The 19149-nt window shown below is 51.2% G+C and overlaps 1 protein-coding gene across 2 annotated transcripts; it reads right to left on the bottom strand.

The window, feature by feature from the left end:
- Nucleotides 1–3552: 3552 nt before the first annotated feature.
- On the bottom strand, nucleotides 3553–17966 carry SH3BP5L (SH3 binding domain protein 5 like). Of its 2 annotated transcripts, none has more exons than XM_030844795.3 (7): nucleotides 17795–17966; nucleotides 16474–17088; nucleotides 11385–11447; nucleotides 11087–11215; nucleotides 9448–9609; nucleotides 7814–7987; nucleotides 3553–7247 (listed from the first exon to the last, which is right to left on the bottom strand). In XM_030844795.3, the coding sequence occupies exons 2-7, from the start codon at nucleotides 16654–16656 to the stop codon at nucleotides 6801–6803; spliced, it is 1158 nt and encodes a 385-aa protein (XP_030700655.1). In that variant the 5' UTR covers nucleotides 16657–17088; nucleotides 17795–17966; the 3' UTR covers nucleotides 3553–6800. The 2 variants fall into 2 exon arrangements, with proteins under 2 accessions (XP_030700655.1, XP_030700654.1); XM_030844794.3 differs by lacking the exon at nucleotides 17795–17966 and adding an exon at nucleotides 17534–17643.
- Between the last annotated feature and the right edge of the window lie 1183 nt (nucleotides 17967–19149).

The raw sequence follows: 19149 nt of genomic DNA, 5'->3' as shown, positions 1-19149 counted from the left end.
AATAGATTTAAAAAAAATAATTCAATTCAGAGCAAAAATGAATAGTATACCTAAGATGGCTGGTTAACTAAATACCTGGCTGCATTTTTTTTTTCTCTTTTTAACCCTGAGTTTGGTTTTTGTTGGTTCTGTGAAGACATAGCTTTCCTCTAAGGCCTCATGACTTTCTTGTTATTGACAGGTCCCTTCCTACTGGGTAGCCACAGTCCCTCTGCTAAGTGCAACTGTTTGAGAGAGAAGCAATAGCTTGTGATTCAAGGCTTTGGAAATCCTGTGCAACATGGAAACAGAGGTTGGGTAAGGATCAGCTGGAAGAAGGCCAAATGGGAGGAGAGTGGGAATTCACACTCCCACCCTGGGGTGCAGGGGCAGGTGGGATCCTGGCCTCTCTCTCTGAGGAGAGTGTGAGGCTGAAACCACAGCGGCAACACTGAGGTTAGAAGGAGGAGAGAGAGGTGATGTTAAGTGAGGGCCTCTCATTCTCCCCTAAATAGCAGCAGGCCCTAAGAGCCTCCTGCCAGGAAGCCCTTCATGCCAGGAGCTTCCACTACTCCCTCACTCCTCCCCCCAGTCCCCCCAACACTTGTAAGAATTCCTGCATCACCTCTGGAGAAGGCATGACTGAAATTCCCTCTTGTTGGATGTGGAGAGAACCCGTCCCTTCTGCATGTTATCATGGAAATCATAAGGAGAGGGGAAAAGGAACATGGTGGCACACAAGGCATGTGAGATGAAGCAGCAACTAAGGAAGGGTTTGTCTTCTTTTGCCAAACTCCATGGCCCTGATCTTCATTCCAGCCTAGATGAAAATGTTCCTCTGTCCTAAATGGGAAAGAAACTCATTTTGCCACCACCTCTTCCCAGCTATGCTGATGAATAAGCTGGTATATCCCTGCTGTGTCGTGACCACCACCTGCCTGCCATCAGGAGGGAGAAACCACTGCCCAGCATTCCAAATTCCTTGACCACAGTGGACAGTCATCACCTCATGCCCAAAGCAGTAATGTCCAGCAGCCCTCCACTGCCTCTGGGCTGGGCCCTAATCAACCCTAGCCTTGGTGTGCTCATGCTCTGACCCCAAACACATCCACTATCTCACATTCTCCACCAAAACACCTGACAGGCCCCAACCTCCTCCACTGGCCATATAATTTTAGTGTTTTAGATAACATTCAGAGGTTATCTACCCAGTTCAGCCCCACTTCTTGCAGACTGGAACACCAAAGCCCAGAGGAGCTGAGTGGCTCATCCAATGTGCACACAACCCCCTTGTGGCAGAGGCAGGTCAATGACAGCCCTCTGGATAGTGTGGTCAGTGCGTTTCAGTCCTGAGTTACATCTGTCCCCTTTCACACTCAAGTGTACTTTTTTTTTTTTTGGCCGCGCAGCTTGCAAGATCTTAGTTCCCCAACCAAGAATCAAACCTATACCCCCTGCAGTGGAAGCTCGGAGTCCTAACCACTGGACCACCAGGGAATTCCCTCAAGTGTCCCACTTTAGACCATACATGCATACATGACATAGAGTCACTGTATTAAGTGACATATAGTCACAATGTCTATTGTACCATGTTAGGTGTTGAGTAAGATGGAGTCAGGGAAGACCCCAAGGGTGACATTGGGCCAGCCCCACAATAAGTCAAATGAGCCTTGGGGAACTTGGGTGGTAGGATTAATTCAGACCTGGCTGGAGAGCTGGGGAACCAGAAAGGCCTTTGGTCAAAATTCCACATGAGCTGGGCCTCAAGCCACAGGCAGAAGTCTAACAGGTTAAGCAGGGGGGAAACTTGTGTCAAGAGTAGCACAAGTGAAAGCAAGTCTGTGGGCAGATGTTTGGTGGAGAGTGCCACATGCCAGGCCCTGAGAACACCGAGATCGGGCAGACACAGGCTCTGGCTAGAAGAACTCATGCCAGATTTCAGAAGAGTGAAGCATGGGGACAGGAGGACTTGGAGGTGGGGGTCACGGGGGGCGGGGGCAGGAGAGGAACTGGGATTCCTGCTACCACCTCTCTAGCTTAAGGCCAGGGGCTGGTTCAGAGCTTCAGAGAGTATCCCCAGCTCAAATAACCTCCCAGAGCCCTCTTGATTGCATCCCTCTTTAGTTATCTATTTTTTTACTGCCCTGCATCACCCATTAGCTATGTGCACCCCCGTGCTCCTTACCTGGATGTCCCACCCACGGCATTATATTTTCTGGTCTTCCTAGCAAGCCCTACCACGGTGTTTTGCAATCTGAAAGATCCTGGTAAATATTTCTTAATAAACCACACATATTTTCGCCAGCCAGTGAAATGGTCCCCTGGTGTCCTTCGTTCAGGCTATGGCACAGGGTGGTAGTCTGGGGCTCAGGAGTGGTGGTAGGGAGAAGCCAGTGGGATTTCCCAAGAGGGGAAAATGGAAGGAGGGTGAGGAAGGGAAAGGGATAGGATACTAGCGAGGACAATAAAGAAGTGAGCTCTGAAGAGACAGGGCACACCACTGGCACAGAACATCTGGTCTCAAATGACACCAGCCCCAGCAGACCTGGCCCAGCTTTCACACAGCTGATGGTTCCAGTGACATGCAGGGAGGCAAGAAGCCCCTGTCTGTGTCGGGACAGACAGGGTTCAACTCTGGAGTATGCACCCTAACCCGTACCCCACCATGCTCCCAGGCCCTGCTGCCCAGTGTCCAAGAGGTGAACCTCGTAGTCCTGCAGGACTAACACAGTAAAGCCCACAGAGCCGGAGACCCAGATCTCACTTCGCCTGCTTTCTGGTGGTTGCTGCCCCCTGCCGACAGAGCAGGACCATGACAGCACTAGAAGCCCATCTCCCCTCCACGCACAAGGCAGAGTCAGGAAGACTTCCAAAATCATATCCAAAGAGGGAAACCCAGCCCTCAGTGGGGTCTTTATAAACAGCCTCCTTGTTTAGCACAAGATGGGACGAGGCCTCCTTTCATGAACTTCACTGCCTTCTGAAGCTTCAGAGAACTGCTAACATGCATCATTGTGGCTATCAACCTGGCATTGTGCTACGCACATGTAGATTTTCTCATCATACAGGTCATAAAATTGAAGCATAGAGAAACTTGGGAACTCCCCACTTGGAGACATGGAGTTCCTAGGACTGTGGATACAGATCTTATCTCCTAACTGCAGTACTAACGAAGTACAGATCTTCCTAGATTTACAATGGGGATACATCCTGACAAACCCATTGTAAGTTGAAAATACCCTAAGTCAAAAATGCACTTAGGGGACTTCCCTGGTGGTCCAGTGGCTACAACTCCGCGCTCCCAATGCAGGGGGCCTGGGTTCAATCCCTGGTCACAGAACTAGATCCCACCTGCTGCAACTAAGAGTTCACATGCCGCAACTAAAGATCCTGCAAGCCGCAACAAAGATCCCGTGTGCCACAACTAAGACCCAGCGCGTCTAAATAAATATTTTTTTTAAATGCACTTAATACACCTAACCTACTGAACATCATAGCTTCGCCTAAACTACCTTAAATGTGCTCAGAACACTTACATTAACCTACTGTTGGGCAAAAACATCTAACACAAAGCTTGTTTTATAATAAAGTGTTGAATATCTCATAGTTTATTGAATACTGTACTGAAAACTGAAAAACAGAATGGCTGTATGAGTATAGAATGGTCCTAAGTGCATCAGTCGTTTACCCTCATGATCGTGTGGCTGACTGGGAGCTACAGCTTGCTGTCGCTGCTCAGCATCATGAGTATTGTACCTCATATCACTAGCCAAGGAAAAGATCAAAATTCAAAATGTGAAGTACGGTTTCTACTGAATGTGTACTGCTTTCTCATCATTGTAAAGTCAAAACATCAAGTCAAACTATCATAGGTCAGGGACAACCTATAATCTGGTATAGATTTGGATCGGCGCAGGGAGAAGGGAGATGCAAAAGCGTTTTCTGAGCATCTATTAGGTGCTGGGCGTGAGCTGGGTGCCAGGGAGACTGAGGCCCAGCTGCTCACTTGAGGGGGACATAGCTCAAAAGAAGTCATTACCACTAGGACATATGACATGGGGAGAAGAGACTCCACATCCCCCATAACTTGACCATCTCTTGCTTACTTTAAAATTCCTTGACCATCCTGTTATTTCTCAGCTCCCCTTCCCAGTAAAACTTCCTAAGAGCTGACTACACACACTCCCTCTACTTTCTCACCTCTAGCTCCTGTGAGGGGCTTCACTCAAGGGCTGAAGAGTTTAGACTCTAGAGTCCAACTGCCTCCATTACCTCCTACAAGGCTAAGAGCAGAATGGGCACCCCTACTATGCCTGTATTCTTACCTGGAAAAAAGCAACTGTGGTGCTACCTACCCCATAATATTGTTATGGGTACTAAATGGATCGATGCATATGCCTGGCATGTGAGATACACTGGGTGAGTGCAATCCACTATTGTTACGATAGGGCTAGGGGGCACATTTGCCATGGTTAGCCATTAGCGCCAACCCTCATGTTCTCTCTCCACTATTGCCTTTTCTGGTAGGTGATTCTGCATGGAGAAATTGGGTGGGCACAGCCTGCCCTTCTTTTCTAGGGTTCCTTTGCACCAGGAGCCTTACAGGTTCCACACTGCCACAGACTGGGTAGGGAAGTATGACCCTGGGGAATCATCTCAGAAAGCCCACTTGCCCAAGGACACAGACCACACATACAGTCACAGCAGCTTTTCCAGTGATAAAGGAAGTATTTTGGCGTCGAGAGCCTTCACTCTCCACTTCCTCAGCTCCTGAAGTTCTCATCTCTTCCCCAACCTGATTCCACCAGATGTTTCACAGGCAGTGGGTCCAAATGTATTCAAACCCCTCCTGATCCACCAACAGGTCAAGCCCTGACTTGGGAGTCACCTTTTATCTATGTTAAATTTTAATTTCAGATAGATGACAAACAACTTAGTATCTAAGTATGTCCTTAACACTGCAGGGGCCAAAAACCGTTTTTCTGAAATTCAAGTTTAGCTGGGCATCCTGTATATTTGCTAAATCCCACAACGCTACTTGTCCCTCCCCTTTCTTCATGCTCACATCCAGGATTGGCACCATCATCTTGTCTGCACCACCAGTGGCTGACAACACCCACTCCACCCTGCAGAGCCCTCCTTGGCGGGTAAGCTGGAAGGGTAGGGGGTTGCAGGGCACCACCGACTTGGTGCGCGTTCACCCCAGCCCTGTGGCCATAAGCCTTCCCTCCTCTCATTGCCTGGGTTTGATCCATCTCAACCTTCACCTCCCAAGAGACCTCTGACTACCCCATCAAAAGAGCATCCCACTTCACCCTGTTCCTTCCCACTCTCCATCCTCACCCCTTTCTCCTCTTCCCTCCCTGAAAGGGACAATAAACATTACTGTTACATAAACTATTTTATTTAAATAAAATCAGGGGCAGACCCTTTTCCCCCATACACACAGGCACATGCATGCACGCACGCACGCCCACGTCCTCCCCCTTCTTCCCTCCCCCCATGGCCACCTCAAACCTGGCAGTTCTCATCATGACCAAACTGCCTCAACCCTGGGACAGGGAGACACCTTCTATTCGAAGGCCTGCTCCTCCCCCAGTCAACGGCAGCAGCACACAGGCCTAGGCACAAGTTCTCCTGTCCAGAGTCCAGCTCTCAGCCCTCCTGGGGTGGGACAGGAGGATTGGTGCTCCCAAGGCACCTAGATCCAGTGTGGCTTCCCTACCTTTCCCCCGCCCCACGCAGCACAGGAGTACCACCAGACACCTGAAGCAGCTCCCTATGGAGGGCGGGTTCCCTCACCCCAGGCCAAACCTTCCCCATATCAGTGGAGGCTCTGCAGCCAAACCTGAGCACCCCCCCAAGGGATCATGGACTAGGTACTGTTTGGTTTGGGGAAGAGCGAGGGAGAGCAATTGAGCACCAAGTTCCCCAACTCTACCCTGCAGGAGGATGCTGAGATTTGGTTCAGCATCCTCTACCCAGAAAAAGTAAATTAACCTAACTCCACAGCAGGAATGGCAAGGCCTTCAGCCATCAGGACCTCACTACATCTCCATCCCCCAACATGGACTCACTAGCACCTTGGCAATGTTAAGGACCCAGCCAAGCTGGGGAAACACCACACACACGGGAGTCTGTTTGGAGTTGGTGGTGCCCCCTTTATCAATGATGAGATTGGGTTTCACCTTCCCTGACACCAGTATCCCTCAAGTCCTGCTTGTGGCTTAGGTCATGAGGAGGGAGCACTAAAGGGATGGGTGGTGTCTTCCAGAGTCACACAGTCCCACAGTGCATCTTACATGTTACACACAGGCAGGCTGGGACAGAGGACTGGGGCGCTGGGCTGCTAGGAGGGCTCGGCAGCATCCCTGCCACTCGGGACCACTCGGGAGATGGGTAGGTGGGAGGGGCACCCGTCCATTCACTCAAGCTTGGGGGGGCCAAGATGCCAGGACCCAGGTCCAGCACCCACCTTCTCTGATGGTGTCCCTGTGCCTTCTAGACAAATTTCCCTGAGGGGAAAAACCAGACAGATGGAAGAAGTCAAAAAGAGGGCAGCAAACAGTATCAGACTGTGAGGGGCCAGCAGGCGGAAGGGAGATGTGAGAGCCAAAGACAAGCCTTCTGAAAGGGTAAGGCAAAGAGAGCTGCCACCTGTCGGGGGCAGGGCAGGGTGAGGAAGACAGGACAGACTCAAGACACAGCCAACCTGACCTCTCTGGGGGAAGCGAGGGCCCGAGGAGAGGGAGCTAGGAGCCTGCAGGGCCCTCCATGGGCCAGTGGTGGTTAAGACTGCACCAGCCACCCTGAGCACAGGGCTACAGGCTGATACTGCGCTGGTGGCGGCCGTTACGACCCCCACTCCGGGGACCCAGCTCCTGGCCATCCAGACTGGCGTGGTCCGAGAGGCCCCGCAGGTGCTCCACGGAGTCGCACTTCTGCAGGTCTGAAGCCACAGTGCGCAGGCTCAGCAGGCTCAGCGTGTCCGTGTCGGGGGCAGGGCCAGGCCCCAGGCTGACACCCTCCTCCAGCCCCCCGCCCTCGGCCCCCTCGATGATCCCGCTGTCCCCATCCTCGCCACCATCAGGCCCGGCCTCGGCCCCCACTGGGGAAGAGCGCAGCTGGCCCGCGGGGTGAGGGAGCTGGCCCCGGCGCCGCGCATGAATCTGCTCGCTGATCTGCTCCAGGTTGCGCAGGGCGACTGAGTAGCGGGTCTTGGCCTGGGCTACCTGCTGCTCCAGCTCTGTCACCTTGGCCTTGTGCTCCTGCAGAGGGAGGGTCAGAGTCAGGTGACCCTCTGGGCAACTATCCGAAGCCCCTGGAGCTGCCAAGTCCTGTCAGGCCCACTCAGAATTCTGCACTGGGGTCTCCCGTCCCAGGCCCTCGGCTCTGCTCACCACCAACCACTAATCTGCAGTGCTCCACCCAGCCTCTCTCCACTCCTCCTCCTCCTGGGGTCCTCCTTCCCCAGCAACCTTCCCTGCTCCTGCCTGACCTTCCGGGGCCTTCCTCCCAGGTCTTCATTCCCACCCGCTCTTCCCCTTCTCCCCATTGTTCCCTTTCCCTATCTGGCCGATTCCTTTGCCCCATTCTCCCCGGTCTCCCCCAATTCTCACCTTTTGTCCTTCACCTCCCTTCTCGGCCAGCACTCACTCCCTAACCCCACCTCCCACTCCTGCGGGGTCATTCTGAGCACACCTGTTCCTCCGCACTGGCCTGGTGGATGGCCCAGAAAAGCAGACTGGTGTCCCCTCTACCTGCCCTCCCTTTCTATGCCTGCCCCCTCCCCCATCCTCCGTCCACTCACCCTCCCCCTCTCCCACTCAGCTACCTCCAGGATCTGGCTGAACTGGGCCTTGAGCTCGAAGTAGGGGCGGCTCTTGCCAATGGCCCGCCGGAGGGTCTTCTGCAGGGCCTGAACCCGAGCCTCAGCCTGCTGGCACAGCCGCGTCACCCGCTGGTGTTCCCGCTCACCACGAAGCCGCTCCTCCTCGGCCTCATTCACCTGGCCCAGGTGGGATGGAGGGCACACATCACTGAACTCGGTCCCACCCTCCTGCCCCTATAGCCTGCTCAGGCTGCCACTCCAAATGTTACCCTGGGGGAGATCCCCCACTGCAGAGCCTGGAGAGAGCACTGAGCTCCCAAGACACAAAAGAGAACAGTGAGTCCTTGTACCTGCCTACTGTTACCTGTACCAACCGCCTCTCAGGTTCGTTGCTACCAAGAGGTGCCGGGGCCCTCTGGACCACTTGTGAGCGTGTAGGGAATGTCCACCTGTGAGCACATCTGCCACAGCCATGGTCCTCAGAGAGCCCTCAGTGCTGGGGGCTAGGGCTGGGGGAAGGGAGGAGCCTCACTGTGGGGAGCCACAGCTCTGCATTGAGTTCTCCAGGTTTCTGTGCCTGAGCAGGTAGCAGGCAAGGGCTCCAGCCACCTCATCTACCAGGACCAAGGGGCTGACCCCGCCTACACACAGTTTCAACAACCCCTCCCTCGGTATCATGCTCTCCTCTGTGTGAGTTCCAGAGTGGAAGTGGAGCTCCTGCTCTGCGTGAGGCCATGGGCCTGGACTAAGGAGCACACAAAGAACCTCAAGACATGACTACTCCTCAGGAGCTGACACGTACTGCTACAGACTAAATGTTTCTACCCCCCCAAAATTCTTATGTTGAAATCCTAACCCTGAAGGTGGGCCCTCTGAGAGATGATTAGGTCAAGAGGTGGGAGCTCTCACAAATGGAATTAGTTTCCTTATAAAAGAGGCCTTGGAGAGCTCCCTAGCCCCTTCGGCCATGTGAGAACACAGTGAAAAGACAGCTGGCCATCTGGGAACCAGGAAGCAGGCCCGCTGCAGACACCAAATCTGCCTATGCCTTGATCTTGAACTTCCTAGCCTCCAGAACTGTGAAAAATAAACATCTGTTGTTTAAACCACCCAGTCTGTTATTTTATTGTAACAGCCCTAATAGACTAAGACACTTGCCCTTTACAAGGTGAAGGTGGCAGACTAGAGCTGATGCCAGGGGTCCTCCCATTCCCTGGTAGCCATAGAGTAGCTTGAAAATAATACACAAATCGTACTTCAAAAACCAAGGTACACTGGCAGAGCTCAAAAGCAAGAAAGGGAGAACATTCAGCTAATAGAAGCAAGGGGTCACAGCTAAACATAACAAAAGAGTGTTGAATCCAGAGCAATCAGCAGGAATGAACTATTTGGGTTAGTCACACATCTGGAGGCAAAGGTTCAAGAAGAACCCAGAAAGACATTCTAAGTCAGAAGGAAGTGTATATGGGATACACTGGAGGCCAAACAGGCAGAGAGCAAGGACCAGATTTTGCCTGAAACAGAATCAAAACGGAGGGAAGTCTGGAGTGCAGGAGAGAAAGGATTAAGGAAGGTGACAGGATGCAGGGAAAGGAAAGGAACTGGCAGGAGGGACCTACTGGCACTGCCTGGCTCACCTTGCAGGTGGCGTGGTTGAGCATCTCCTGCCACGTGGGGTCCAGCCGGTTCTTGTCAGCCATGACGCCCTGCTCAGCCACAAACACCATCTCCCGGGCAGCGTTGTGCATGCTCACAGCCCGCTCATACCGCAGTGCTGCCTTCTGTGTCTCCTGCTGGGCCTGGAGGGAAAGGACCATCAGGATAGGGAGCCTCAAAGGACCCCTGGCTGCCCATGGAGACCCGCCCTGGGCAAGGACAAGAGAAGGAGGAAGGCCCACTGCAATGTTGGCTTCACTTCCCAAACTGCACTAAGAATAAATGCTGAGGAAGTAAAATTCTATGAAGAATATGTTGCAAGGATATAGCTCAGAGAAGAAATATATGTAGAAAAAGAAGGATACTGCAGTGGAGGGTGAGTGTGTAAATCCAGCGCTCTCGAAGGCTGCTGGCCTTTTGCCCTAGGGAGAACAAAGAAAGATCCACTACCTTTAGTGGGAAGGTGGTTAGTTGATGGTTGAGACCATCAACTCCAGTCCAGCAGGTAAATTGAATGAAATAACCAGACAAGTGCTTGGAGATATCATCACAACCATATTTACCAAACAAAAAACTGGAAACAAACCTAAGTTTTCAGTTACAGAGAACTGGTTAAACGAATAACAGTACATCTAATATAAAGAAATATTAAGAAGCCCTTAAAAATAATGGCAAGTATGGGTATTTCTTGACATGGAAACATGTCCTAATATAATAAAGGAATAAAAATTGTACATATTGGCAGGATATATACAAAAAAAAATTAAAGGAATTATTTGTGCTATATTAATCACGTTTTTTATTTTCTATGTTTTATGATGCTTTGATATCTTGGAGGCCTTGCTGGCTCTCCTAGGGCTGGCTAATTCCTACAGACACACTCCTAGGAATGTGAGCACACTTTTCATATGCAAACCAACCAATCCAAAGCCCATCTATCACACAGCAAGCCAGTATTTCCTCTGCCCTAAATCACTGAAGGGCCAGGACCAGAAAACTAGAGACCACCCTATAGCCCAGAACCTGCCTCAATTATTCAAACTAGCCAATCTTAAATTGGCTCAAAGTTGCCTACCCTGCCCTACCCATTCCTTCCCATAAAAACCACAATAAAGGCTCTACAATAAAAGCTCTAAGACAAGCTTTCCCCTCACATTTTCTGCCTCCTCACCCACTCAGGTACTTCCCCATGTAGCCCTGCATGATGTGGCAGGTCCTTTTCTCTTAGGAACTGTTAAGTCATAAATTCTTCTTTGAAGGCAGCTGTCTCTGTGTCTGTCACCTTACCATACTTGACTAAACAAATCCCAGGTACAAAAATCATGAAACATGCACATGGTTGGATTTGGGGAAATATCGGTTTTCTTCTCCTACCTTGTTTTATAGTTACAGGTTACAATTACAGCCTTCCAATAGTGAGCCCACATTATTTGCGCAAAGAGAAATTTAAAAAGAAGGAAATGGGTAATGGGGTGGAGGAGCAAACAAAGAAAAGAGAGACATGAACCAAGGAGAACAGAAGAGGAAAAGAATGGTGATCTATCTCACACCCCATACAGAGATAGAAGAGTACAGGGCCAGGCTCTGCATGCGGCCCCTACCTCAGAATGTGGGTCATACCTCCTTAGCCAGCCGCCGAGCCTCATAGTAGGGCCGGGCCTTCTCGATGCAGCTCCCCAAGTGGGAGCCCTGCGTGTTGAGCTTCCTTGCTGACTCCTGCAGGATCCTCCGGTAGGTGGTCCTGGCTTCCTGGCAAAAGGATAGGGACATGGGCAGAGGGAGGCATGCGTGTGGGTCCCAGCCCCTCTTGTTTTCCATACATGCCTCTTCCCCTGCCACTGTACTGAAAGAGGAGGGAAAATGATGAAAACACCTTTGGTACCAGCCCAGGAGTGTGTGGAAAAGGAGCAACACTCACATCCAGCTGCAGCTCCACCTGGTTGATCTCCTCACTGGCCTGGTTCAGATGCTCCAGCTCCTCCTGCCAGAGAGGAGCAGAAAGTTAGAGCAGTGGAAGTAAGCAGCCTCACATGAACCAGGCAGGGCAGGAGCACAGTACACAGAGGAAAAGCCCAGCCAACCAGGGAAGTGAAGAAATGCAGCAGGAGGTCATTGTCAAATGCCTCCTGTCAGAGACAGAATAATATATAGCCTCCTGTAATCCTCACAATTCCACCTCTAAACCCCCATTTTAAAGATGAGAAAATTGAGGTTCAGAGTATGGAAAACTCCTATGCACACAGCAAAGTGGCAACAAGCCTGTGCTCTCTCCATCAGACTGCACCACCTCCTCCTCGTACTCCAGCCAGGAGTCTCCTTCAGAGCTAACGGTCTCTGTCCCAGAGAGAACAAACCCGCTGGGCCATTCACTCAGCATACTTTTACTACACACTTATCACAGTTCAGCACCATGAGACCTGAGGATTCAGAACACAAAGAGGTGGCAGCTCCGGCCCAATAAGTAAGCAACAGGCCCTCAGTGGTGTGAGGAGCCACGTGAGGGGTGGGCATGGTAGGGGCTGGGAATCAAAAGGAGAGCAGGTGCCCAGGGAAGGCAGATTATTGGGTGAGAAGCCAGAGGGGCTGTGGCACAGGGACAGGATACTAGGGCTTCTCCCAATGGCAGGGGGAACCCCTCAGAGACTAATGCCACCTGGTGGTTTAGGAAGGCAGAGATGGGCAATGTAGGGAAAGCTTGGAGGGGCCAGGGAGACAAAAGTGGAGGCTGTCTCTAGTTCTCCAGGTGAGAGAGGAGAGGGCAGACCCCAGGGAAATATAGGATGCAAAATCATTAGGGCTTCGTGGACAATTAAGGTCAAGATTAGAGAAGAATGCATGGTTCAAGAGGCCTCTAGGCCTGCTTGGGCAGTGGTGACAGGACCCCAGGTAGATCCTGTGGGAGGGAGGGACAGAGAGGCTCAGGAAGAAGTCACCAGACACGCTGGCTTGAACGCCTCACTGGTCCCAGGGCTGGCAAAAGAAGCAAGCCACCCAGGCCTTTCAGTGGCAGAGAGCAGGGAGGGTGCTGGCCTTGAGTATCCTCCCCTCCCCTTGGTCAAGTTCCTGGGGTCCAGTGAGCCAATGACACTCCTGAGGAGGAGCAATACCCAGAGAGATGCCTGATGCTCGGCTACAGGATCCTCCTCCAGGAGCCCTGCAGCCCCTGGACAGGCCAGCAGTAGCCAGCATGGTGTCTGCTTACTGCCCATGGCCCAGACACAACCTGCACTTGGTAGTGAGTGACACTGCCATCACTGCTCTCACACCTCATTTGGCCCTTCCAACAACCCAGTGTGTGATCCCCCTTTAGTCCATTGCTATACCCCATCTCCAGCCCTAAAAAACTTGAGTCAGCAAGTAAGAATCTAAGAAACCAAGTTGTGTGCTCTAATTACAGTATAAGGTAGAACACAAAGAAAGAAACATATAACAAATCCAGGCATGTGAAAGGCTCTGGCTATTGGCCCACAGAAGCAGGCATGTCTTTCGATACAGAAACTCATATCCACGAAGCACCTCCAGCAATTTAAAAAAAGGCCTCCTGTTGACTCTGAGGTCTGCCCCGCGGAGTCACAAAGCTCTTTCTAGCAGGACAAAGAGACTGGGGAGCAGAGCAGGCTGGAGGGCAAGGTGGGCAAGGGGGTGGGGGATGGGGGCAGCCCGGCTGAGGCAGACCCAGGGCAAAGCAGAGCAGGAAGCCAACAAGCAGCCAGGGCTCTGTTTTGGGCCGTTGGCAACACATTCCATTTGGCCTGCTCCACCAGGGGACTCCTGGCACCCGGCTGAAATGGAATTCAAGGAGGATGAAGTCTGAGTCAGCGTACATCATCCATCAGTGAGCCTGCAGCCAGCAGGGAGGGCGGCCTCCTCAGAGCACACCGGGCGCATTCCAACGATGCCAGGCCACTGAGTCAAAGGCACGGGCGCTTGGGCTACAGATGTTCCTGCCCAACTTGTGCAAGCCATTAAAACACTCAAGCCCAAAATGGAGTATAATCTCATAAACTGTGAATCACTATGTTGTACACCTGGAACTTACATAAGATTATAAATCAACTATATCTCAATTAAAAAGAAAAACACTCAAGCCCACAGTCATCAGCAGGGCCAGCGTGATACCTGACCCAAAGACTCAGAAATAAGGTAAAAATGACTGCCCAGAGAAAGCTAAACCGACACGTCAGACGACGCAGAGATTGCAGAGTCACTCTGAGGAGAAGCAGGTGAGTGAACACATCTACTTACCTGAGGAAAGAATGTGCCATCATAAAGGGGGCTGAGAAAAGTCATAGGAGAGGAGACCCAGGCCCATCCTAGTACAACCCTCCTTTATTCCTTCCTGCCACTGGGACTCTGTCTCTCTCAGAAAGCTGAGGACCAGGCTGGAGGCCTCAGAGAAGTATGCTGAGGTCAAGACACAGAGACACATCCAGTGGACTTCCCTGGGGGGCAGCACACTCCACGCAGGCCTAGAGCTGGCCTCTACCTGGCTTCCCTCCAACTTCCAGAAGGATCCCACCAGACAAGGAGGCACAAGCTGCCTGCCTGCCAAGACTCTCCACCCCCCACATCAGAAAGAGCCTTGCCCTAAGGGACCATTTCTGGTAGTTGAGAAAATACCTGAATAGGGTCTCCACCTTTGGGATATCCTTGGATCAGTGGACTCTCACAGGCCACAATTAGAAGCACTTCTCGCCCCACCCAGAAGGAGAATTCACATATCTGGGCACAGCTCAGGAATGGGTGCTTTTAAAGTTCCCTGGTAGGCTCTGATGGACTGAATGCACTGATCCATTCAAAGTGCTGAAATATAGTATCAGGATAACATGATCTTGTACACTGTCAACAATAAAAAGAAACTCAAAAGACACATACCCCAATGTCTTTCTCATCCAGAAGAGCCCAAACCCAGAAGGTCTGAATGCCACCGGCCTCCTCCATGAAAGGTACCCCTCACACCAAGCTGCCTCTCCCACATGGCAAGAAGATGCTGAATGCCTGCTGAGGTCAGAGCACTGGCCCAGCTTCATCAGCGAGGGAGGCCTCTACAACATGACCTTGCCTCCCTACGTAGCCCACAACATTCCACAATGTGCCCTCCAGTTTAGCAAGAGAGACTAAGGTCCGCCTGCCCCTCTTGCTCCAGTAACACTGCAAGCTCACTGAAGGCGAGGTGAATCTTACTGCTGCTCAGTAGTCTCCAACCCTCACAGAGCTCATACAACAGAACTGTCTGTGATGATGGAAATGTTCTACATCTGCAACTGCCAACAGCACCTGGGGAACTGCATTTTTAATTTTTATTTATTCCTAGTTGATTTAAGTATCCACAAGCAACTAGTGGCTACTTTACTGGACAGCACAACATGAAAGCTGCCTTTTCATACTACCACCTTTGCCTGTGTAGGCAATGGAAAAATACACAGGAGCGACTGAGCAAAGAAACTGCAGTGGATTCTCCTCTGGAAGGGGGCAAGGAATGTTGCAGAGGGGAGTATGAAGGACGACAACCAGGCCCTCCTCCCTGACAAACAGACAGAGGTCTCTTTCTCAAAGCACAGCCTATGAACTTTCATCAAAGACAGGCAAAAAAAAAAAGAAGACAGGCAAAAGAGTTTGTGAAAGAAAAGAATCATAGCACTATGTCAGAGCAGAGCAGAAATGAGTTGAGCAAATCGGCTAGACCAACCCTTCACTTTACAGATGAAGAAACTGAGGCTTGGAAAGGTTACATAACTTACATGAAAATCACAAATCATCCGGCCAGAGGCTGCTTGAATCTCAGCCCAATGCTTTTTTCACAACTTGTTTCCTCAGTGGACAACAAATCTATAAAGAACTAGCAGGAGAAATTGAGCTGTTCTCAATACAGTGCCCATGAAACACAGCAGAAATAAATTACTAACTCATGTCAGTAAACAAATGGCTCATTACTGCTCCACTATAAGCACAGACACGGTTTCTCCACACACATCCTGGGAAACCCCACCAAGAGAGAGCAGGAAGATGCTAGGATGAGCTTTGAAATCTCCGTGACTCACTGAAGTAATCTAATAAAGGTCTGTTGACAGAGAAGCCCAGGAATGAGAGCCCCGGGATGCTCTTGCTCACCTACAGAGGTGTGAGTCACCTCCACGTCAGAATCCTGGAGATGCTACCATACCAAATGGCAGACTCAGGCCCCAGACACACAGGAGCACCCTGGCCCTCACCTGTCCAAACAGCTTCTCCAGGAAGCCCTTCCCTGCCACTGCCCAGAAACACTGAGATCCAGCCTCATTTGGCCATGCATCTACTACACATGGCACCTGTCCTCCTCCCCCACTGCTCTGAGGTCTCCTTCACAAAGTTCTGCCCTTCTACCAAGTAGCCTGTAAATGCTCCAAGGCAACAAATCAGCTCTTCCATTCATTTGACTGACCCAGCATCCTCAGAGCCAGAAATCTGTATTATTAAGGACTGACCACAATTGATACAACGTTCTGAACACATCAGATTTCCTTACAGGCCTAAGCCTGATGCCACCTTTATAAGACATGAAAGGTCTCACCTCTCACAAATATGAATGTCCCTGGGAGGCACTGATGAGAAAGCAGGAGAGAGGAAAAGATTCAAAACTGCCTCCCGATCTCAAAGCCATCTTCTCTCACATCCCACTCATGCTACATCTCTGAGCCAACAGCCCCTTTGCTTATTTGGAAAAGAAACAACAGTTCTACTCTCTACTGACCTAAAGTGTGCTTCCTGCATCTATTGCCAATTCGTCACTTCACTTCATCAGTGAAGCCTTCAGCAACACACCCCAGGCACTCAGGCCGGGTCTTTCTCTGTACTCACACTCTTTTCACGCTTGTCACGCTATACTGCAATGATTTGTTGACAAACTTGTTTTCCTTTCCTGCCCGTGCACTGGGAAAAGAGTAAGTCTAACCCCTCATTTATCTGACAGCTCTTCAGAAAAGCTGGAATCTAATCTCCCTATCTCTCCCCCAGCTCAGTCTTCTGACCTGTATTCTAGGATCCAGTTCTTCTTCTTCTCTTGGGGACAATTTGGCTTCACTGCTGTTGCTTCCACCTCCTCCAGGCTCCTCTGCAACTGGGCTCCGTGGGACTTCATCCTCTACAACCTCAGGCCGAAGCTCCCCCTGTGGGGTCTCCCGTCCCCCTGGAACCTGCCTGAGTTCAGCCATGCTGATGGGGAGAGGGCACAGCCCTATACAAAAAAGAGGACTGACATGCTGGGACCAGGGCCCCAGCTTGGGGCTTCCTGGGCTCTGGGTGGCAAGAAGAAGGGTTTCTCTTCTCAAAGGGTGGAAAAAGAGGGCACAGGAAGAACCTCACACTGGGTTAGAGGCCGAGATTCAAGTTGCCGGTGGGGTCCCAAGAGCTATAGCCTTGTATGTGCAAAAGTCCTTCCCTCCCCGTCACGGGGAGTCCACCAGAAGAGACCCGGAGCAACAGCTCCGAGGCAGGAGGCAAAGGGGGCCTGGATCCTGGGCCGAGGCCTGCGAGGAGGAGCACCATTCGGGAGGGCGGAGGCAGGCGCCTCCAGGCTGTGGTGGCAACTGGAGAGTAGGCTGGGCCTGAGCAGAGGCTGCTGGATGAGAGTCTCTGGGGAGTTGCTGGGGAAACAAAGGCCAAGTACATGGTCAGCATTCGAACGTCGGCCACCAGCCCCTTCCAACCCCTCAGCCTCCGAAGAACCCGGCTCCCTTCCTCTCACACCCCCACATTCCGACCAACCCCCTCAACTTCTTTCCCGCGTTCCAGGCTCTCGGCCCCAGCCCCTCCCCCACCAGCGCCTTCCAGACTTCCCTCCGCACTCTCATTCTCTCCACCGTCTCCTCCAACCCTCCCCGCTTCTGTTCTGGCCGCCCCATTCCACCCCCACCCAGCACTGCAAATCACCTTGTAACCCCCAGCCCCACCCCACCTCCTCTTCTCTCTCTAACCCTGTGGACAATCCGAGCCTCCCATCTCCAACCCCGCTCTTCCTAAATCCCAAGGACCCTAGCCCCAGACCTCCTACGCAGCCGGGCGCAAAGGCGCCCCTCTTCTCGGCATTACCTCAGTTTACCTTCCCTTGCGCGGACCTTCTCCACTGCGAACAATCTTCCCCCGCCCTCCCGCAACAAGCCTGTCCAACCAAGTACAACAAGGCCGCGAGGAAACGGAAATACATCATCCTGTAGCAACGCCCTCTTGCCCTCTCGCCCCTCCCCCTCACGCTCGCCCGCTAACCAGGCCACATCTGGATATCCTCAGCACTCATCCCCGCCCAGCCTTCAGTTTCCGTACGAAATGGTGCCTCACGGCGCTGACGCTCACCTTACGTTGCCTCCGGCCCATCCTCCACCACTGATAAATGACATTGAAATATGAGAGGGTTGTGCTGAGAAAAACTAGGGTGGGTAATGGAAGTCGAGAATCCCTGGTGAATAAGGAAGTGCTAGAAATAAAACGGAGATTGGACAATCGTCTCAAAGAGATTGCTGCCATCTTACTTTACGGCGCTGGGTTCTGGTTACACCCAAAGTCACTTCCGGCCTTGCCCCGGAAGTCGGAAGTGGGCTTGTGGGCCTGTGAGTTTCCGGCCGTATCAGTCATCGTCGTTCAAGGCAGGCGCGAGCGGACTGTGCTGCTGGGACGAGGGGTAGTTTTCCAGGAATGACTGTCCTCACTCAAGTGAAGTCAGCGGTGCCCTTAGTTCGTAACGGGGTCTAAACGGCAGCTCTGATAGGTAAATCTCTCCTGCCGGCGTCCCCCCCATGGCCCCAGCGCTGCACTTCGCCAGCCCCTTCCCGAGCCAGGCCCTGTCCCACTGAACGTCATTGCAGTGGGGTCACTGATTACCCCATGAACACTGTTTAGAAGTTTCGTTAGTCTGAACTCAGTGCTCTCGTGCACGCTGCTCAAAAGCCCGCGAGGAGGAGGAGTTTGTTTACATGGCTTTGTGTATCAATGAAAGGACCTGACCTAAAGTCATCACTTCTGAGTGTCGCCAGGAGAGGCCTAAGGGGAAGGCTTCAGGATGGATGTTTTATTTTTGCAAAAGACCTAACTTCCTCTGAGGTGAACAAGTCAAATGGACTGAATTTTTCCTTCTTCCCTTTGGAACTCCTCCCTACATCCCCTTGCCCCATGAATAACCACATCAGGGAAAAAAAACAAATTTTTTAAAGAAGTAGAGCCAAATATATTTTTTAATATATTATGATTTAAAAGATGTTTAATATATTATGATTTAAAAGATGTTTTTCAACAAAATTGGAAATTTTATTTTTTAAATTCCAGAAGTGATTTTTCTCCAGTGAATCAGCGAGACCCTAACAGTTCTAAGTAGACAGATCTGATGGATAATGATGCCTCAGACATATCACATTCCTTTTTGTTATTAAGGTGCTGTACAAAAACCATGAAAATTACATACAGAAATCAGAAACTACTTATTTGTTATCTACCAGTCTCATTAATTTTGCAAAACTGGAGTTTCACTGTAATGGTTCTATTTAACCTACCATCTTCTGTGTACCCTAACCTGAATTTTCTAAACCTTTCCTGTTCAGCACTACTACAATATCTATTATCCTTATATTTTGTCCCACAGCGTCTTTTGCCTGTGCATTCATTCCTTAGCAGGCATGAGCTTCAAGTTGTCACATATCTGTTGCATTTGGTGGGAA

The sequence above is a fragment of the Globicephala melas genome, chromosome 3 (genome assembly GCF_963455315.2).
Source record: "Globicephala melas chromosome 3, mGloMel1.2, whole genome shotgun sequence".
NCBI classification, from domain to species: domain Eukaryota; kingdom Metazoa; phylum Chordata; class Mammalia; order Artiodactyla; family Delphinidae; genus Globicephala; species Globicephala melas.
Note: the sequence above shows the minus strand (reverse complement) of the source record. Positions and strands in the feature narration are given on the sequence as shown.

Coding starts and splice junctions, on each gene's coding strand:
- SH3BP5L (XM_030844795.3), bottom strand. CDS start 16,656: ATGGCTGAACTCAGGCAGGTTCCAGGGGGACGGGAGACCCCACAGGGG. Junction 9,610..11,086: donor CTCGGCGGCTGGCTAAGGAG/GTATGACCCACA, acceptor CTTTCCCTCCAG/GCCCAGCAGGAGACACAGAA. Junction 7,988..9,447: donor TCAACCACGCCACCTGCAAG/GTGAGCCAGGCA, acceptor CACCTGGGCCAG/GTGAATGAGGCCGAGGAGGA.